Source organism: Dermacentor andersoni, chromosome 3 (genome assembly GCF_023375885.2).
Source record: "Dermacentor andersoni chromosome 3, qqDerAnde1_hic_scaffold, whole genome shotgun sequence".
NCBI classification, from domain to species: Eukaryota; Metazoa; Arthropoda; class Arachnida; order Ixodida; family Ixodidae; genus Dermacentor; species Dermacentor andersoni.
Window position 1 is genome coordinate 33,758,588 of NC_092816.1, and position 22,504 is coordinate 33,781,091.

The 22,504-nt window shown below is 49.6% G+C and overlaps 1 protein-coding gene across 1 annotated transcript in view; it reads left to right on the forward strand.

Moving 5' to 3' along the window:
- Positions 1-20,412, forward strand: part of LOC129381745 (uncharacterized) — a 64,429-nt gene extending 44,017 nt beyond the window's left edge. Inside the window, exons 2-3 of the mRNA XM_055064847.2 lie at positions 14,341-14,837; positions 19,837-20,412. Coding sequence (XP_054920822.2) covers positions 14,341-14,837; positions 19,837-20,052 — 713 coding nt within the window. The 3' untranslated portion in view covers positions 20,053-20,412. The remainder of the gene's footprint in view (positions 1-14,340; positions 14,838-19,836) is intronic.
- The last annotated feature ends 2,092 nt before the right edge of the window (positions 20,413-22,504 follow it).

Consider the following 22,504-nt stretch of genomic DNA (forward strand, 5'->3'; position numbering starts at 1 on the left):
ATTACAAAGAATTTATATTTACTGAAGTCTGGGGCTGGTAACGAAACAGTGCATGCAGTTGAAAGTAATGCCGCAGCGAGTTGTCCCGGGTAGTGTCATTACATATATACGTGCGTCAAATATCACTTTAATCCAGTAGTTACATAACTTATACAGGAGGCGCGCTCCCGTGTGAACTCTCGGTCGTTGCTGTTTCTACAGTCAAAGCCAGGACTTTTACGGTCTGTTTCATTTCCATACGAAGCACACAACGCAATTTCGAACAAGCGATACCTTTATGAGCCACGCCATCGCGGGCGCCCGTTTTCTGCGCTCCCAGAAGTCCAATCCGACGCGAACCTTATCTCAGATCAGCTTTTCCTCCATAACGCTTCTTCGAACCGGGCCTGCCTCGCTTCCACCGGTGGCAGCGCAGCGCATAGCGTCCGGGCTGGAATCGCATTACCCGCTCGCCATCAATATGCCTATACTGCGTGTAGTTTGATCTCGACGGAGCGAGGAAAAAAAAAAAAATACACGCAGTTGCTGGCGCCGTCGAATCGTGAGTCGAAATCCTTCGCTCGCTTCTGTTGGTCGCCCTTGTGAGCCGTCTAGTATATGTATACGTTCCGTAAGCTGCACGGACTGGCCGGGTATGTGAGCACACTATATACCCATCCCCTTCTCTCGACTGCCCTCCTCTCCTGCGCTCACGTTCGGCCGCGTTCGCTGCCTGTTTTTGATGGTCGCGCGAGCGCGCGCATGAAATTTGTGCGTGCAGTCTCGTTTCTGTCTGCGGACCGAATCCGGCGCCAGCGCGGAGCCGCCGGTGACTCCTATGCGCCGAGTGTCTCATTAGAAGCGTGCAGCGCTATGCGGCAGCCTGAGCAGCGCTTCACTCGTATCGGCTGACAAATTCTCAAAGCCGCGTTGGCACTTAACAACGCTTCCTGGTTGTCCGCAGTCTTTTGGCTGTCTCGCATAGTGGGCACAGTCGTGATCGACCGGCGTGCGTGCAAGCTGTTAAACGCGAGCTGTTATCACGTGCTAACTGCGATGCGAACTATACAGCCCCCCTGATTGGCCAGTGTGCATGCCTTCCCTGTCGCTGCGCACTATTACTTAAGCAGGGTGTAGCCCGGATCCCTGCCACCAGTCCTTTCTATTGCTTCTGTTTTTTCACTTCTGCTTGTTTTCGCGTAAACAGGCGGGCCGGTCACTTCCCTCCGTGCGCCTGTGCACATAAGTGCACGCGCCAATGCGGCATCCCTTCCTGCCTTCGTTCTCGCAGGACATTGGCACATGCGCTCTCTCTTTCTCTCTTCATTTCCTCCTCGCTCCATCGTCGCGCCGACGTCTTGCCTTCCGGGGCGCCCTGACAAATGGCTGACACACGCCATCGCGATTGGGAATGACAGAAGTTGCATGTCGTTTGCCCACCATCTATGTGTATGTCGCTCTCGCCCGCCTATATGCGCGTGTTCGTGCACGCATCGAGAAGACTGCGAAGTCAGCCGCGTTAATGCCTCGAGCAAGAAGACGACGTTTCCGAGAACGAAGAAAAGGTTTCAGGCGGTAGGCGCTCGTTAGGGGACACGAAACGAAATGATATATATGGCTTGTCAACTTTATTTTTGGGCCTGTGCTGTATCACGTTCGGTGTACACCCCCCTCACCGAAGAGGCGTTTACCTTTGGTGAGACGAAAGATGCATTCCCGTTTTATTCCACTTAGGGCGCAAGCTTTATAATGTTCACATTCAAAACAGTATCAAGCCGCTCCCTTTATTACTCTGCATCCGTACTCTATTGAGACGTGTGAAAGTAAAAGGGCCTTAAAGAGTGAGCACCCCTCGTGCACCTTTCTTGCTTGCGATCTAATAAAGCCATGGTCCCTTCATGCTATAACCAGAGTCGCCGCTGCATCGTGCATGTGGTGCGCTGGCGCTGCAAGTCGTGCTTGATCTCCAGAGCATGTGCATAATAACTAATATAGCTTGAAGCTTGCATTCGGCGTCCGGTTTAAATATACTGTCTTTAGTTGAGTTATTCTATATCCAAGAAGCGTGAGCTACCACACGCAATTTATTATGTTCACGACAGCTTTGATACTGCCGTATGTCAGCAGCGCCTGCACTGATATTCTGAATAAAGAAAATATGTACCGCATTTAGGAAATCTAAATTAAGTGCTAACAAATTTCCTTGCAGCCTTCTCGATACGTGACGCACAATTTGCTCAGACTATAGCGTGACTGAGCAGGCTGCAATCACAGGTGGCAAATAAGAATGAGGTAGGAGAGAGTCATGCATGTCGCGCCGGGTAATTCCTTTATTAATATTTTTTATTGATTCGCCGCAGCTCAGTGAAGCCGATGCCCGTTTCTCCTCTTACATCGTTCCCTGTGTATGGCGCCACATTCTGCGACCTCTATTGATCCCCCCCGAGAAAGAGGCGACGTCAGTCACCTTTGTTCAACCTTGAAGAGGATCCCCTCTCTCGCTTCATTCGAGCGCATTTCCTGCGCTTGTGTTCGGGCGAGGCGAAAAAGAAAGCCGCAGAAGCACTCGGCACGCTCGCGCACGTACGCGCGCGCTTCTCGAGAGGAGAAGCTCGCAGCGTCGCCGTCTACGGTCGTCAAAGAACAAACGCCGTAACAGTAAACGCTTCGGCGCCGCGCGGCGCGAAAAACGAAGCCAGGCACAAAAAGAGCCGCAGATTTCAAAAGCCTTGGCATACCTCGGAGCCGTCCCTGAGTTTGTAATATATTTCCTTCCCGCCTCCGAGCATCGTGTGTCTACCGCAGGGAAGGAAGAGGAGGCGGAGGTCTCCCTGTAAGAAGGAGGGGAAGGGGGTGGGGGATTCAGCGTCTGTCTGTCGTCTATTGTTTCTCCGGGAGCTGACGTCACCAGCGTGATGCGCGCAGGCCGCCGGGATTGAAATCCTTTTTCTTCTTTTTCCTTTTCACTCCTGTTTCGAGCCATCTCGTCTCTCTCGTTCGCTTTATAAGGAGTATTTTGTGTTTAAGTTCATCTGTCTACTTCCCCATCTCTCACCGGAGCCGTTGCTTTCTTCGCTTCAATTATTTTTTTCTTTTCGCGTCTACTTTGAAATGATCAAATAAGAATAGCAGATGTGCCATTAAAAGTAAAGAAGAAACAGAGACGAAACCCGGCGAGTACAGGGAGCGAAACGGGGCGAAAAAGTAGCTGTACAAAGCGAGAGTGCCTTGCTGCTAGCGCCCCCCTTCCCTCGCCGCTGCCCCCCCCCCCCCTTCCAGCGCAAGCAACCCTCTCAGCACTTTCCTCCCCCTTTATTTTTTCTTACAGCGGGGGCGTATCCGGCGAGGAAAGGTGGTCGCTCCCGATTGGCTTTCGCCAACGAGGAGGGGGCGGAGCGCTTTTTTTTCTTTCCTGACGCTCGCAGCCACAGCGCCTCTCCCTATCGTTCTTTCTTTCCTTCATTCAACCCAGCGAGCAGCAGCCCTTCCGTTCCCTCGCTCTCTTTGGCGAGCCAGCGCTGCCTGCGCGAGACGGCGGCAGCGTTGTGGAAAGAGGGCCAACGCAGGAGGAGGAGAGAACCGCGACCGACGTCGTGCGCGCGAAAATGATGCGGAAGAGCTGGAATACGGTCTTTCTCCCGTCCCTTCCAGCAGCAGCAGCGCCGCTCGCGAGCCCGCATGGATTCGAACGAGGTGCGCGACGCACGAGAGAGGGAGGCCGTGAAGGGAGGTGGGGGTGGTGGGAAGGGACGGGGGGTGTTTGGATTAAACGCACACACGCACGCGCGCGTGGACTGTGGATCGCTCGCCGGCTCCACTCCCGGCCTTTCTTTCGCTCGCTCGCTAGCCAGCGCTACGCCACGCCAGCCGCCGTTGACGATAGGCTGCGGGGAGGAGCGGTGGCGAACGCGTATACGGTGCGAAAACGCTCGGGTGCCCACTGCACAGAGCACGGAAAAAGGGGGGGATACATTCCTCTTAACCGACGCGCAGCGGTGTTTTCTCCAGCTAATACTGCTCGCACCGCACTGCTCCTGGCTCGTGCGATTAGGGTGTCTGTTGTATTTTTATTTGTCCCTAGGCCTACGACTGTCTAGCTGCGTGGCTGATTTTACGGCCTGCTGGAGTTCAGGCGAAACACGCATGGTGCGTAGTCATTGCTAAAGGGTGAGCGGGAAGGGAATGCAGGGATTAAGGAGAAGAGTTGCCGTGAATTACAGGCTGGGAGTTGACGAGATGATTACAGAAGTATACAGTCAAGGGTCGAAGAGGTTTGAGACACGTCGGTTGCTAACTGGATTTGAAGCTGAGCCTCTTTTTTTCTTTTCTTTTTTTTTTTTTGAGCAGCTTCCGTACATATGAGCTATTGTTGAGGCCACACATCCCGTACGATGTCAAAAACAACCGAAACTCAATATTGGATGTTTTCTTTTTTTCCCATCTGTACCTATAAACTCCAGAATAGAGGTCACGTGGGCAAGTGGCTGCAACATTTACACGCTTGAAGTGGATGATTCACATATAAACCTTTGCGCGCATATGTATGCAGCCTTGGCATACAGATGCTGTATGTTTGTTATCTTGTTTGTTTCTCGTTATGTTCTCTTGACAGACAAGGTGTCTGCCAAGAGAATGACAGGGAAAATATCGTTTTTGTTCTGTTGTCGCAGTCAGTTCGTTGTTATTTGGTCCGAAGACGCCAATAACGTATTTTAAAGCAGTGATGTTTGTTGACTTATGTAACATCGAGTAACGTGATGACAGTGGAGAGGGCGCGGCAAACTTCCGGTATTCCGATATGTTAGGTTGTGTGATGGGGTAGTATAGCGAGAGAATGTAAACCACGATACTTGGGCTAACTCTTGAAACATACCGTCGCTGGGAAAGGCATTCGTTCTACAGTGTACCTAAATCAGGTTGATTATAATTATGAGGAATGGCCACTGCTCGCTAAAGGGCCATAAGCCTGGAGACAATGTAGGTAAAACCTGTATCTGAGAGGAATCGCTCGTTCATCGCTCTAATTGCGTTAGCCGACAACGTACACAACCGCAAAATTTAGTGATCATGCATAACAAGCACCAGCCTGCGTTCAAAAGCTTGTGGCGTATACCTGTAGTTCCAATCGTTTCAGCCATGGTATAGAGTCACGCTTTAAACGCTTGCCCCAGTAAATACAAACCGTGCGCCATTTTCATGCGAAGGTTTCTTTACAAACAATCCCGGGCTTTCTTGACTGTATAGCTGCTGTTTTCTTGTCGAAAGAATGGCTTGACGGTGGAATCGAATATCGGTCCTCCTATACACAGCAGATTGGCGCTCTATTCATTGGACCAGTATCACACGTATACTTCTATCGTGTCAACGCCAACTATAGCTCGAGCCGCAAGAGCACAATACGCGCGAGCCAGTTTCCTTTACTCACAAAGACGCAGGTATGAAATGGGCAAATTTATAGCATTCGATTGACCGCTTCATGATAGCTTCGCTTCGCATATAGATTACAAGATGTGCGCTGAAGCTGCATTCACATTTTTGTTTTTTTTACGCATACAATGGTGAAGCCTTTATAGGTCTTGTTAATGAAAAGAAAAGGGAATCTCGACTCGTTTTGTTTTTTTTTTTTTCTCCTGAGGACTGGGCATTCGTCATTTTTGTTTCCTTCGCGTTATCTCCATGCATCGTCGATCCATTCGTTCGCGCCGGGACTTATAAGGCCCGTCACGCAAATGGAAAGAGCCTGAAGCAATACACACATGACTCACGACGAGCATATACGACGCGCGAAGGCGTGTCGCTGTGGTTAAATAAAAGCACGCACCGACTGAGAGGCGACCAGGCTGATGCAGCTGGACTTTTCTTATTTTATTATTGTTCCTTTCTCTCTAGATCTCTCCTGGAAGTCTCTGCTCTGCTCTTCGAGATAAACGAAAGGAAGGCGATAAATAACAAACAGTCGGTGCCGTCCTCGCACCCTTCAGTATCCTCTTCGTTATTGTGTTTCCCTTTTTCTTATTCTTTGTTTTTTTTTTTTCGCTTCAACCTGGCAGTCGCACACATAACGATGGAAAGCACTCAAAGAAAATAACAATTAATGCGATTGCAGGAATATAGAAAAATAAGAAAGAAAACAGCGACGCAAGAAGCACCGCGGCAGAAAAAAATGAAACGAGAAAAGGAAATGAAATGGCCCCGCCAAAGATGTGGGCTGAAGCCGCGGCACTCTCTGCAGTGAGTCATGAAGCAACGCGTTGTCGTCCTGATGCTCTTTCTTGCTGCGTGCGTGCCATGCTATGTTTCATTCCTTCCGTTATTTCATTTTTTTTTCTTCTTCTCTGTTGCACCCAGTGTTTGGCGTCTATTTGGCTGCTGTTAAGACTCGTTTGTTTTTGTGCCATTTGAAAAGTGCTCAGTCGTGCAGCCCGGTAGAGAAAGGGGAGGTCGGATTGGGTCGGGTTGGGTACCCGCGCCTGTCTTTTACTTGTGCTTTTGAATAGAGCTTAGGTTGTTTTGCTTGTTTGTCGCATACTTCCATTTCGCGACGCTGTTCCGCGGGTCCTATTTTTTATGCCGTTCATTAGCACCCTTCCGCAAATGAATTGTCTACGCGCGCGTGCGCTCGCGCCAAGTTTTTGACTTGTTTCCGACTTCAATTTTTTTTTCTTGCTTCTCTGTGCTGTTGCTCACGTCTCCTTTAGAGCTAGCGTGAGGCCCCGTTCACTTAGCGGTTATCTTGTTGTGTGCGCCCTACGCATGACGCTGTGGTGGTGCTGAGATGGCAAACACCAAAAGCAAAATGCAAGCGCCGATCTCTCGGGAAAGCCTGCTGCGGGCGTTACGGGACTCGCATCTAATAACAAGCAGCGCGCAGATATCACTACGCAGTCAGCCTAGATGAAAAGAAAGAAGGCAAACCGAATGAATTTCTTTAGCGCGTCCTTTCTCAGTTGAGTGATATCATTGTTGACAATCCTGATGACTCAGCACCTCTCTTTTCTGTATTTTTCTTGCTGGTTTCTGATTGTTCTGTCTGCTCTTCGCCATACGACACGAGCTTCGCGCCACGCCTGCTTTATTGCATTCTGCATAAGACGACGGACATAAACAGAAACTTTCATTCAAGCCGCATTTTCGCTTCGTTTCAATGCGCTTGCTGCGTTTGTTTCTTCAAGCTGGGAAGGTTTCCTATGCGCCACGTACACTTGATCCCGCTCTGCGAAGCACAGGTTTTCTTGACATGTTCTGTGAAGTGCCCATAGATCGTATACGTACCGCCTGCGGGCTTACGGCCTGACACTTTTTCACGGCTAACGTTTGCAGTCAATCTGTAAACAACCGTTTGGGAAGCCTGTGGACCACCGCAGATTAAAAAAGAAAATTGATAGCGACTTTTCTCTGCAGCCAGTGTGCGGATTTTCGATAGACGAAAGGAAAAAATATGCAAGAGCGGGCAACGGTGGCCTGCAGACTGAAGCTTAATGTGACGAGGAAGTGACGTCCTTGCTATGAAAACACTCGTGCCTCGTTAACGTTCCCACCAAGAGTGTAAATTGCTGCTATTATTTTAGCTCTCTATCGACGTCCGGCAACATATGCGCGCCTCCGCTTATTCCTTATTCCTTTCCTTATTCGAAATCGGCTGCTGATACTTGAAGAGCCGCCGGTAGCATTTCTCAACATTCATGCCGGTACTTGGACAGTTGCCAATACCAGATCTTAAGCTCGGAGCCAGGATGCACTATAGAGCCTTGCATTTCGCACCTGTACGTTGGAATGAATTGCTCTGCCTGAGAGGGTTTGCTCGCCAAGTCATAGTACACAAAATTTCATTCGTGAAATTCAGTTTTTCAGTTTTTCTTTCGTCGACATGTCGCACCAATAGCATTTATTTATTTATTTATTTATTTATTTATTTATTTATTTATTTATTTATTTATTAATGTTTTCTTTGTTGGGTCATCAGGAGGCAGAAAGTTAGGCTCTGTTCAGCCGCTATAGGGGGAAATTCATTCGCCGACATCCGCATTCGCTGTCCTGATGACCACGCTTGACCCTTAACGTTTTAGGATATATGTATACGGGAACGAACACAACTGCAACTGCTAACATGGCAGCACCATTACAACGGTAGCTCGAGCCACTGGATTTTTGTTTATGCTGCCAAAGTGATTTCGGAAATCTGTGGACACATACACATGAAAACGCTTTTATTTGACAAGAGGAGTAGAAACGGCGACCTCATCAGAGTGGACCAATCGAAAAATATAAACTGAACAATGCAACAATCAACTACAAGGATTTGTAAATAACTTTTGCCCCTTTGTTACATGCGTCTTAATTTCTTTGCGCCAAGGGCGCGCGCCCACGTATGTTTCGCTTCGTTATCAAATACATCGTATTTTTTTGAGCCAAAGTCAGAACCACCGATTTTACTGACCAGTTCAGATAAAGCATGTCCGAAAAGTCGCTTTCTGCTAACCAACACAGCGATTCATTGAAAAAAAAAAAAAAGATGTCGCAGATCTTTCGAAACTTCCGCACGGTTCATAATCATGTTCCCCTCCGTTCATGCGCTTTCCGTCTTGTCTATAACAGAATTCCGTACTCCTATATTCGTCAACTCGATGTGCCTTAACCTACGACAAACTCCTTGTTCCTCCTTGTCATTATATTGCTAGAAAAAGAAGGAAGGACTACAGGACAGTGACATACATACAACGATGGAAGGAACTCGGTCGTACATGTATTGAATCCAGCACACAGGTTGTCATTTCTGCTTTTTCGCAATTATTTTGCTGATTAACGTTGCGCCGGAGTGACCGATGCGAGTTCCATTTCCTTCTTTCACTCCCGCTGAAAGCACCGACGGGGTCTGCGCACGACGCGGACAGCTGGCGCCTCCATTTCGATCCGTCAATTCGATCGGTTCGTCCGCTTGCTCTTGGGCCTCCTTTCTTTAATTCTTTATACCATCCGGACGTCTTGCCTTCACTCAGTTGCTTATTCGCTGTGCTTCTTTCTTATCCCAAAAATTAATTGTACCCGCGTCGCAACTCGTCGCACCGATAACCACGAACGAGACGAACACGCGGTAGAATAGCTGGACCAATGAGGCGAAAGCGTCACAGTTTTGAATTTTATTTCTTACTCTCTCTTTTTTGTTCTAGACACTACACGTGTAGCTGTTTCCCGAAGCCCTCTCTGGCGCATTCTTTTACCTGCTTTCTCCATTGCATCGCACCTTTAATCTTAGGCGCACTAGCACTGAAAAGCCTCGGTGGCTTGGGTGTCATGTAATCTATATAGCAGGAAAGACTGTATGGTCGCTTAATACAAAGCTTTAAATGCGACCTACAGCATCTAAACTGATCCGACGATAAATAGAAGGCCAATACCGATGATGACAAAGGGGACAATGTACCGCAACGGTCGGCGCGACATGGGAACACATTATAACAGCAGTGATCATCACACCGATCGCGTCGCAAGATGCCGCGCGTAATTTGTTGCTGAAGCAAGGATCTCCTCCTTGTCTCTGCGGCACTGCCTTCAGACGCTTTCTGTCATCCTTCGCCGAAAGATCCGTGGGGGGAGGGGGGGGGGGGGGGAGCGAAGATCCCCGTGAAGCAAGCACCAGTAAGCAGCACCAGCAAACTTGCGCATTGAGCGCGCGCGTGGCTCTGTGCGTCCGTGTGCGCCTGCAGCAGCGCGACGCGTGTATACGCGTCTTGTCCTGACCGCGTCCGTACGTGCGTGTGCGTACACGCGCGTGCGAGGCGTGCTCTAGCGCCGCTCGCGGCGTGTGTGCCCACCGGCTCGCTCCTGAACAAGATTTCGCCGAGACGGTTTCCCAGATAAGGCTCTTATTTACGATCTCTCGCGCCTCCCGGCCCGTTTCCCTCTGCTCGGCGCGCACCTGTGTCCTCCGCTTCTGCGGCTTTGCCGTCGTCGCACTGGTGGGCAGTCTGCGTGAGCTGTCCGCACTACGCGGTGGTTGTTTGCAGACCGTTTTTAAAGCGCCTTCTCTGCTCTCGCTTCCGCGTGCGTCCAGCGGGCGCGCTGCTATTTTCTTTTCACTCGGTGCCGCCTTCGAAGCTTCTTCTCAGGTTTGCTATTCCTGTATTGTACCCTCGTATGCCCCGTGTCCAGTACTTATTGCGGTTACTGTACATGCGGCGTCAATGCGTGAATAATAGGTATACTGTCTGGCACAACCTTGCTCCTCAACTCCTTGCGGGCACTCTAGTGCCGCCGCTACTCCCATCTCACCACACCTGGGCACTGCAGTGAAGGCTACGACTCTTGTCAGCCAATCAGTAGCTAGAGCCTGTTGTGTCTTCCAGAGAGTGGAGGATGGGTCGCAAATTGTGCGCCACCATTGTTTCCGTGACTCTTACATTCAGTCAGAGTCACGCGGAAGACCAAAACAGAGGCGGGCAGGGTAGGAGCCTTTCTATAGTTACCTGTTCTGATCGATTAACGCGACCCTGGTAGCTTTCACTGCACTGCAGCAAGTTACTGAGGTGGAGTGCAGATTAGCGTGAAGGAGAAAATATAGCGTTATCGAATAGACCGCTCGGCTGATCGCTTCAATTTCAGCGAAGAACAGTGATCGTCCGAATTTATTTGTCGAAAAGCACTTTCGATTCGAAGCAGTGTCGATTCTGTCGACATAAAGCAGCGTAGGGCTTATCTTATTCAAGAAATGCTGCTACATGTGTCGTCTTTTCCAGAAACGTATAGCCCATGCAGCGCGACTGTACTACGCATATAATATACACGTTGGCTTATGAGTAATGGGATGATGGTGCTTTTCTCATCACTGGACCTATTTTCGTACGTAGTCTAGTAGGTGTCCATAGACGCGTCTGAACTCTCAAACGTAGTGACAATTGGATGCCGTTCTGTCAACTGCCTTCTGAAAATTTCTGTGTGCATTGACTGTCTACGGTCTGAATTCGCCAGTCTGTAACTGTATGTCTTTGACATGTACAGCCTTTGACATGTAATCGGCTATAATCTGTAACATGTTCTTGCATCTGAAAGGAAATATTCAAATGACTTAGTTTTTCTGACGTAAGCACGACGAAAGAAAGCGAGAGAAAGAACGAGAGAAAGAAACGGTCTTATCGTCGTTCACATCTGCATCGTCACAACCACGCCCACTGCCAGACGCGCTGTTGATTCTCATACCGGATTCCGGAACCGTGCCTTCTTGCCCGACTTAATAACTCTCTATACGTCATTCGTCGCTTCTTTTTCTGTGCCCTCCACCGTCCGTCCATATTTCTTTTTTCCCGCAATTAAAGAAGGATCCGCGAGCGTGCGTATCGTGCGCGGATCGACTTCTCAAATTAAACGAGCAGGGACCGTATCAGGAGTCTGAGTCAAAGGAAACATTCCTTTATTCGAAGCGTTTTGCTACATTTCGTTCTCGCCTTTTGATCGAACGTGCGAAGCAGTCGGTCACGCCTCCTCTGAACGCCTGCCAAGCGGACGCGAGCACACACACACGCCGCGGCGGGCGCCAGATCCCGAGCCGGGCGTCCTTACGCGAATTCATTCTATTTTCGTTCCTTGTGCAACGACGACCGCACTTGTCTTCCGAAGGGAAGCAGAGGCGGAATGTCCAGACAAACAACCGAATAGCAAGAAAACGAGCACTTCAAACAAGGAGTGGCTCGCAGATTCCGAAGCTGATTCGATTTTTCTTTTCCTCGCCACTCGTTGCCTCTATGCCAGTCGAAGCAAAACGGCTTTCAAGAGAGAGAGAGACAGAGACAGAGAGAGAGAGTTGTCTGTTCGGTGAACAGCTTGTAGAGGCTCATCTTATTTCTTTATTTCTCTCCCCTTTTCTCTCTCACCATGTTTTCATGCACGCACCTGCCAGAAGTATCGCGCCACTCTTTCAACATCCTCCGCGTACAGAGACAGTGCGCATGCTCGGTTCGTTGTCGTCCTTCTCAGCGCCGTCGGCGTGCGGACGCTCCCAATCCATCATTGAGGCTTGTCACTGAATGCATCTCCTGGGCGTCTCTGAGGTGTGGGGAGGTGAATGGGGAGACAGGGAGGGGGGGGGGGGGGGGCTGCTCGACTCGGGCGCGCGAAATGCAATTAACACGCGGCCTGTTTGAATTCGCCCTGCCCTGCCCCGTTTAATCAAGCCGCTCCACGGACCGCGACTCAAGAATAAGAAATAGAATTAGCACCTCCGCCCGACGCTTTTCGGGACCGCGAAAGGAAAGAGACCGTGTCGGTGCTGCACCAGCTATGTGCGAGCATTGCCGCGTTTTGCGTTTTTCTTCCTCTTTTCCTTCTCGTCCCTTTTCGTCATTCTTTAGGTCGCTTCGTTAACACACTCGTCGTTCGGAAGGTTCCAACAGAGCCACCTTTCGCGCGGATAGAGGCGTAAAATGAATGTGTACATGAAGCTCAGCTCTCTGAAGGTTTATTCGTAGACCTGCGTCCGTGCGATGAGAAGAAAATAAATTTGTACCATGTAGGCGCATCGCAGCTTTGCTTTTCCAAAGGGAATACGTTATCCGTGCCGAGCGAAATGATGTGTGTGCACCCGTATATATATGCACAGACAGAAGTAAGACTGGAGAATCGTCCCGGTCTGCCGCCGCGGTGCTCTCGCAACGGCGACACTGTAAATCAACACTGCAGCGAACATTCCGGAAGGGAAGCGACTCGGCCTTTCATTCTTAAAAGTGTTGACACAGGGTTAGGTTTGCTCGCAATTTTTTCCAACGCCCCGCTGCGAGAAGTATGCGCTGGGACTCATTCTTTCTTTTTCGCAGCACGAGCATTCGTATGAATAATACGCAGTATGCCCTGCACTGCGCTCGTGGTGCAATTGCTCACCGCGGATTGTAGACGCCGCGGACTTGCGACACCCACGTCTTTCGCGACGCCTTCCGGAACGGAGAAACAGAAAGGCGATAAGAGACGCGGACAGCGATACACTTTGCTTCCCAGTATGACGGATTATCCATGAGCATGCAGAATAAAGCGTTTTTCTTCGCCTACTTGACAGGTCGATAACCTGCCGTGCGTTTCGCAATAACTACGACGGCGGTCTGTGTTACAGTATCGACGTTCAGGCTAAGACAGGCCGAAATAAGCATAACGCAACAAGGTATAGATAGACATGGTTACATTGGTCGAGCGAACTTTAATCGACCGCATTTCTTAACCAGTCATTTCCTCCGTACAGGCATATATTTATGAGCGAAAATAAAGAGAAAAGCCCTTGAGATGACGTGTTGTTTGGACCTATGTGAACCTTGTATCAGCCTACGTAGTTGCGTTCGAAATTGCTTCGGCGGTTGTGATGTTTTCATTTCGATTCCCCATACACACTTATAGACGCACGCACTGTGAACGCAGTAGTTATTCAGGGTCGATGACGTTTTCGTGTAAATGTGTCCAAGTGGCCACGCAATCTCTGGGCTGCTGGCATCAAAACGTTGCGCACTATGCTTGGGTATGATTATTGCTTCAATTCGTATTCGGAATCGATTTGGGTTTACGTCTCAAAGCGACATTATAAACTACAAGAGAGGCTGTAACACAGCACTCCGAAGTGACGTGCATGAAACTGCCGGCACACAGCGTCGGACTTAAGATGGGGAACTGTTGAAATGCTGCGGGGCTGCTGCTGGGAATCAAATCTGTAAGCCACATATCTTAGCAGCAGAACGTCATGACCTCTCCGCAATTCGCAGCAGCCATCTTCATGATTGCAACGCGGATTATACCCCAGCCTGTATGACCACCTGTGACTAATTAAGCGATGGACGCTTGTCTATGTAACTGTGCAAAGTGTGAACGTCTCTCCTCCTTCTCCTCTTTCAATCCCCTTTCCCCTACCCCAGGGCACGGTAGCCTACCGGGCTCCGCCTGGTTAACCTGCCTGCCTTTCCCTTATGACTTCTCTATCCCTCTGATCAGCAACGCTTATCAGAGAGAGAGAGAGAGAGGATAAATAACCTTGTTCGACAGTTTAATTTCCAGCCACCTTGGTGTCCGATCCAGATGATAACGCGCATTAATGTCCGATACGGATGATAATGAGCAGTAGTCCCCTAGCATAATGGTTCGTGGTGCGTCAGATCGGCTAACTCTGTTCCTCGCGCGTTGAACTAGTAGTAAGTTTATTAAGCTTGCCCTATAGGGCGCGACAAAGTTGCCTCAGTATCCGCAGTAGAAACGCAGGCGCGCAGGTTGAGGCGATTTACAGTCCTGTGCTGGTAGTGGTCTTATTGATTTCCTTTATACCGAACTGCCCTGCCGCTCGCGCAGTTGAGTAGTGCGCATCTTCGAGTAAACCCGCCGTCTCTACTTTCTTCCGTGCAGGCAACATCCTGGAGAGCATGTCTCCGGGAGCCCTGCTGGGCACGCAAGCTTTTCTGCAAAACATCGAAGCCGTCGCCAGAGCCAAAGAGCAGGCAGCGGCCGCGGCCGCCGCTTGTGCCACCAGCCAGCACCAGCAGTCCGGAGGAACGGGAACGGGAACAATGGTGGGAACGGGCGGTGGTGGCCCTCCCGTGCTCGTCTCCTGCCTCGGCTCTACGGCAGCCGGTCCAGGAGGGGCTCTGTCGGCGCCACCCCTGAGCCCGGCCTCTTCGAGCTGCGGCAGCACGGGCGCCTCGCTGACCGACGCGACCACAGCGTTGTCCGGCCGCGGCGCCCTGCCCCCGCGGCTGTCACCCGCGCCGGCGGCCCCGTGCTCCGCTGACGTCATGGGCAACAAGGGGACCGTGTCCGCCGGTTCCATTCCCGGTGACGTGGCCAACAAGGCGCTGCAAATCGCCGGCGCCGCGGCCCAGTCTCTACTCGGCAGTCACGCGCAGGTACGTGCGGAAACCCGCCATATTGAGGCGCTAGCCACATGCGCGCGCCAACCACGCGTCTGCATGTGGCTACACGCCTACGCCCTTGCTTGAAGCGGTCCCAGTCAAATGACGCGAAAGCTTAGCGGATTAAAAAAAAAAGCGCCACCAGGAATTTCGGAAAATGTTTCTGGTGCTTTTCTTCTGTATGGGAACCATGGATCGCAGAGGCGTCTGGAAGCGCGCTAAGACGCGTCCGTGTGGCTGCTGCATGAATAAAAAGGGCTTTTTTAATACGAGTTCGGGGCAGCGCTTTTCGAAGAGCAGGCAAAGAGGAGATGCGCTCAAAGCGCAACGCGGCGTTCTCTGTTGTACTTTCCTATCTCATACATAAATAAGGTATAGCGCTGTTGCAACGACTCGAAGCTTTAAATAGCCCCGGCTTACAAGACTGCACATACGCGTGTCTCTGAACTATATGAACGTGTAAGATCTTGTTAGAGTGGTATGAGAGGCGCGCATCTTACAAGTCAGAAGGTTTTGCTCGTTCGATCCGTACCATTATCTAACATTGATCACTTTTTCAACTGGATGGTGCGTTCTATATACGTCCCGAAGCAACTCCACGAACTGGGACATATTCAACTCGTTCGTGGATTGTGCGTTAGATTAAGAATACCGCAAGCGCTACTTTAATTCGTACGGGCTGGTGCGCATGCACCTGCTGAGTCCTCGTTATCCGATGAAATATGAAGTCGTGCGCTTACAAAGGTTGAACCAGGAGAACGGGAACAATACCGCCGATACAAAGTGCACGCAGCGCTTGCTTTGCATTATCCTGCCCGCGCACTCGCAAGACAGGTTGTTAATGTCTTGATACAGGGTAGCCTGCAGTTCTTTATTCACTTCTGGCTTCTCCAACCGCCCGCACATCCTGCGTTCTCCTGTAACGTTGCAACAGGCTTCATGTTTCACTTAAGACCTCGCGCATTTACTCGCGGCTTTTCTTCGCACACTGCCATTATATTCACGCCAGCTTTGTGTGAGCGGGGGGGCCAACTGCCTCCCCCCCCCCCCTATGCGTCAGGAATTCAAGAACACTACGAGATGGCCGTGCCAGAGGCCCGTTATTTTATCGGAGTTCCTTTCTTGACCGCTCGCTGATGGAGTTGTCAGTGAAATCTGCGTTATGGGCTTTACGCGGGATTCGAACACCCCGCTTTATCGGCACTCATTAACAACGCGCAGGCGAGCCCCATTAATCTCTCTGATTGTTCGACGACCAGCAGCAACACTAGTCCGGCCCTGATTGCCTTCGTGCCTCGGCTTTTGTCTCGCGGCAGCGCGCTTGTGCGTGCGTGTGCGTGTGTTTGAATTATTATACGCAGCAAGGCGGGCGCCTTATGCTTCGCTTAGCAGCAGCAGCGACGACGACGCCTGTTCTAGACGGCGCCTACACACAAAAGCAAACCTTGCGCCTCCCTCTCAAGTCCGTTCCTTTTCGTGGGAGCTTTATTAGCGGACCAGGCGGCGTGAAGGGTCGAGTCGAGGCGTTCAACCTTGACTGAAGCATTTCTCCCTCTTATACGTGTACGCGATGAAGCTCGAAATAAGAGAGAAGCCAGCCTTGGTTGGCAGATCCCGGGAAAGTAAGGACGAGGGGCGGCTCAACGTTTCAGGAACGCAACGATTCGAGCACAATATTTAAAAAAAAGAAAGGAGAACAACTTTAAATGCAGAACCTAGTCAAGCCGATAACGCGGCCAGCCAGCCGGTCAGTTCGTATATGCGAGACGAGTGCGCGTCTAGTGGTGGGGGGCCCCGCTGGATTCGTTGGTTTATTCATTTCTTTGTTCTTCCACTCTCCCCCCGCCTCCTTTATTCATTTCTTTCTTTTCTTTTCTTTTTTCTTTCTTGCACCTCGGAATCCCTCGCCACGCTTGAGACTGGCGTCTCGGGTCTTTCGTGCTGCCGGCGCGTTCGTCAAAGTTCAAGAGGGCCGCGGGCGTAAACTCACCCTCGCACGCACACAGACCCGACGGGGCATCGCGCCTTTGTGTATCCATTTCTTTTGTTCAAACGTGGCGCCAAGTGCGGAGTTTGCGAAGGAAAGCGCATACATTGCCCGAAAAGGCAGCTTCGGCTTGTCCGCCTCTCCCGCGTTCGGCCCGTCATAGCGCTCCGGACGGCTCTTTTAGTGCCCACTGCTCTCGGTGAAGCGGCCTCAACAGTTCAAGCGAGAACGGGTCTGCGCTGTAGAACTGTTGGGCTCTAGAACGCTTGTGTTCATTAATTGTGTAATTTCTACAGTTACTCTCGGCCTTTACGACAGTGACGTTGTAATACTTGTATATGCGGGAAGGAAGTATTTTACGTATTTATTTTTGTTGCGATAGCGATTATATGGACACCCCTAGCAATTTTTTGCCGTCGCCGTCGGCGTCGGTGTGCGGTTCCGTATATATCTTTAGGTAATGTATGCTATATGCCACGTGATGCTATGTGACATGCGCTAGATGCGGGTTACTTTGGAACACCGTTGCTCATACCGGGTCTTACATTCTTGACCAAATTATTCCTCAGAATTTTGAGAATGGCGGCCCACAAACAAATGTCATGAAACAAAACGCCGACAGCGCGTGCCTTTCATCTTAAATCTTCTCAGATTTAAATATTCTAAGTGCGAAACAATAACGGTGCTCGAACCTACATATGATGTAACTTTCTGGCGTCGCTGCGTACTACCTCCGGGATCGTCCCAGGAAAGAGGTTTGAAATATACCCGATACGAAAAGGCTGTGGGAAAGTCGCTGAGAAAGACGTAGGCTTTAATTAATAAACACAAATGACATCGTCCGGTGGCAGGATTCAAACGGAGGACCCCTACCACATCAGCTTGTTTTCACTTATTCATGATCTTGGATTGTAGCGCGAAGTGGCACGGACAGAGACCAACTCGCCCAACTTTCTATCCTTTTGCTTTACTTAGTCAGCTTACGTTTACTTCAATTCATGCAGCCACTACAGCGACGAGTCTTACACTTAGTGTAATATCCCAACATGTTGCCATCGCGTTCATTGCTACGCCGTTATTGCGAAACTGCGATATTTTTCGCAAGGTGAGCTGTTGCTTTCACCCGAACTCGTCCACATTACAATACGACTTTCTGTGGACAGCAAGGATGGGCGCATCGTGCAATGCGAAGCAATACGCACTCTGCTTAATAGCAACTAAATGCGTACTAATTGCTTCGGCATACGTTGTACACCCTAGAACGTGCAACAGCATAAGGCTCAGACAATAGATCAGCGCTGCTGTACGTGTTTCGTGTATTTCGTGTCGACAACACAGTCAGTTGTTTTAGTCGGGAGACTGTTCCCGAGTGTTCTTTCCGTCATGATGTGTCCGTCCTTGCTTTCTCCTGAAAGTCGTGTTGGAACTTCGGGTGCCTTCATAAGGCTTCGGCATTTGGTAATATTACAGTTACTTTGTTGTCTTCACTGGCCGAGAGGTGAAGATGTCAACGTGCTTGTTGCATGAGAAATGAAGAACGCCGATGATGAAATTTTGACACGTGTTATGTGTAAGCTGCAAGACAGCGCCACGCCACAGACGCGCGTCTAAGGAGCAGTCGGCAGTCGCCTTTGCGTGTCTGCGACTCGTACTGGATTGCGTGTGTGTGTGCGGCGGTCTTGTTCTCCAAGCGCTGATAATTACAGTAAAAAAAAAAAAAATGGTTCTGCGCTCCGCTTGCCTTCTCGTCTGTTTAGTCGGCGAAACGGCCGAGTTAACAGACGAGAAGGCAAGGGAAAGAAAAAAGTTAAGAGAGTGTGAGAGAGTATTTGTAAACACAGGTGGTCAGCGTTCAGCTGTTCGTCCTGCGCAGCCGCTTTTTCTTCTTGTTCTTGCGCTTCTTGTTCTTCTGGACTGGGAAGAGAGAACCAACGTCGAAAAAGAAAACTAAACACGCTCACCATGTTCCCACGATTTTTATTCATCCTCAGATACGCGTATTTTTCAGTACATTGTCAAAGCGCAGTGCTCTCTTTCTCTCTCTCTCCATATATATATATATATAAATATATATATATATATATATATATATATATATATATATATATATATATATATATATATATATATATATATATATATATATATATATATATATATATATATATATATATATCTTGAGGCTGGCTTTACTAGCGCCGGTGTTACCAGAGTCCTGTTTGGAGTATCTATATACATGTGCGTGGAATGTGTTCATCCGCGGGGGCCTCTATATGTTACGCAACACATTGGCACTCGCGAGTTATGCCGACATGTGTGACGACATGCACTGGTATACATGAAATTTGGTGTCGGCATCTTGCGAGAAATTGTGCGTCGAAAATCCGTTTCAAAGGTGGCGGCGGTGAACGACTCCCCTGCGCGAAAGAGAACCAAGTGTATCTGGGTTACAATTATGCTTCTTCCGCAAATTGAACCCTAGTAGAGAAGTAGAACAACACCTTAGGGCACTTGACTAAATACTGTGCAGATGTAGTTTTGCTGAAAACACTTACCTGGGACCGAATTCGCTAAGCTTTTCGTTCTTGGCCGTGTTGTTTGCTATTCGCTGATTAACTTCACCAATAATAATACGTCCAACATCGCAACTGACTGGCGCCTGTCCTCGCGAATACCTTTAGCGTAAGAACTTTTTTTGTGCATACGGGGCTGTGATGCCACTGACAGTGGCGTCGTGGCGTTAAAGTTATACTTGTGTGGTTTCTTGCTATGTGACCACATGAAAACAGGATGACGACAGTATACTTGCACTTCATATACACCAGAACCCCCTGTTGCTAGCGATGCGAAACACTGCTTGAATCCTTGAACGTGGACAACGGAATGTGGACAACGACTTCGCTGACAACTTCTAGCTATAGGCTTCTCGGCTCAATGAAACTTACATAAGCGTTCCGGTTTTAAAAAAAATATACGACTTCTCACGCCGCCGACTTTGTTCCACAGGCGATGCTTCCTCAGGACATGGCTACCACTCTGCTGACGCTGGCCACCCTCGGCGGCAAGATGGCGCCCGAGGCGCTGAACAGCACCCTCGCCGCTGGCGGCGTTCTGGCCAACGCTCCCGTCTCGTCATCGTCTTCCAGCGGCGGCGGAAGCAGCCCGCTCGCAGCGGTGCCTACCATGAGCCATGCGGCCGGTGAGTTTATCACGAGAAGATAGCTTGAACGGAAGAGAAAGCAAGCAAAAAAAAAAAAAAAAAAATAGGACAACTTTTACGACGAGACTCTTGCCTCAGAGGCTTTCCACGTATATACCCTTGCAAGAACCATACATGATAATCAATCGCATGTCAACAGAAAGGCCACTCAAGGTAACAAGAGCTCAACAGGAACATAGCAATATTTTTACGACAATTTTTGGAATCATATTCAGACACCACACGGGAAACGGAGCTAGAACACAAGAAACGCAGCTATCCTTCGTTAGACAAATGGCTCGAAAAAGGAGAGCGTTGTATGGACTGTTTACCTGCACCCCGTAAATGTCGCCGATAGGAGCTCACCTACAGCTCACCTGTAAATTCACCCATAGAAAAAGTCCAGTTCAGCTTGCGCTTACATGGGGGGGGGGGGGGGGGGGGATGTTGTTAATGTGGGAAACAACTTTGTTCTTCTCGGGCATACACGTCACCATAAATTATAAACTGTTTCGAAGGCTTCTTCTACGTCTCGGAACAGCTTGACGTTGGGCTTGTTGGTAAACGTAAGGAAATATTATATGTGTCGTTTGTATCTGAGTACCTTTTTATTTCATATCTGCAAGTCACAGCGGCGCAGCAACCTATAATGACGCAATTATGTCACTAATTCGCGCTACGATCCTTGTTGCACTCCTCGTATAATGACGAAATTCTCGTCGTGGAACCTCATACCCCCCCCCAGAACGAGTTCCATTATAACTCTGTCGGCGGCGGCATGAGCTCCTTATAGCGCAGACGTATATGCCGGTATTAAGGAAACGCGATGCAATGCAGGCGCGCTCTCTGAGCGCAGCTCTCGGACCAGCTCGCGACTTCGTCAAGTTGTCGCTGCCGGTGTTTACCAGCAAGACACCGCGCGCGAGGCCTCCTTTCACGGTCAGGCCACTTCCGCGCATGCGTGGTTCGCGCTAATCGAACTCATTACAAGGCCAGAATACCCGGATCATTTTTCTCGGGCGTTCCATATACTTTCCCCGTGAACAGAAGCCTGGGTATGGGACAACTTTGCGACATCGCTTAAACGGTTCGAAGGAAAATTGCTTTCACAGCGCGCGCGCGCTGCGTGCTACAGTTTCGTTGGCGACGACATCGACGCTGGTCCCAAATTGAGTGGTCGCAGCGCTCAGCGAACAAACGTACCAGTGTGCAGCGCTCCTGTGTGTGTGTCCTCGTGCGTGCATGCCTATAGGCCGAAGAGACAAGAAGAGGAAGCAAGATGGAAACGGGATACAAGCCAGAACACGGCCTTGGGCGTAATTAATATACTGTAGTTTCCAACCGCGAATTTGTCTTCCTTACTTTTTTTTTCTTTCTTCCCTTCTGGCGACGCCGCGTCGATAAGTCATATATATTTGCGAGGCGCTCGATGTGACCTGGCGCAATCCGCGGTCGCGCACGGGAGGATGGGAGTTAATTAAATACCGAGGCACATCCTCGCAACAGCGGAGTAACGTATATTGCTTACGAGAACGAAAAAAAAAAAAAAAAGGAGCGACCTCTGGTGTTTAGTTACGACGCCGCAGGTTCTGATAGAAGCGACGAGCATAGCTCAACTGCAAACAAAATAAGCAGAGGGTGACATTCAACGCCCATAATGTTTAATGTAATCCTTAAAGAAAAAGAAAGAACGTTAGGAAGAAGGTAGCAACGGCTTGCAGTTAATAATTTTATCAGCCATTACTACGTTTCTACAAGCTTATTTTTGCCTTAGACAATTGAGACCTAATAAGTTCTGCCTCTACCAAGCACTCGACGTCGTCAACCGTAGAAGCGTAAAGCACAGCATCGCATTCTCGCGCTATTCCGCCCAATACATCGAAGACCACTTGAAAATCATGACTACGCACTATCAACGAGTGATTGTAATGTGGCGCGCCGACAGCAAGCTCCTTTTCATTTCGTGTCAACGCACGCTTACTTGAGCGAGCAACTCCTCGATGTCCTTCAAAGTTCGTCAAAGCGAAGTGCTACTTTGTTTCCTCCCACGTTTTCTTTTTTTTTGTGTTTATTTTCTATATCAGGAGCTGCAGACACGTCGTCTATAGTCCTTCCCGTCGTTAGCGCGCCGGATGCACCCGCAGATTTCGCGGCAGGCAAACGTCCTGTTAATCAAAACTTACATATGTCGTCGGCAAACAGCATGGCTACAGTTTTACACTTGCTCCTAGAAAAAAAAAAAAGATGCAGAAGAAAGGCTATATATACTACGGAACGAACGCAATAATCGAAGCAAAACCAGTATTTAGAAGGCCAGTCCACTAATTTATCTCTTCTCTCGTTTTATCCATTGGTAGAGGCAACGATCGCCGACCACGCATGCCGATGCTGTCTTTGTTCCTTTCTTCTTCTGGTTCTTTTTTTTTTTTCGGTGCTGTTCACCGTCTTGTCTACCTTCCAGAAAGCGCGCATTCG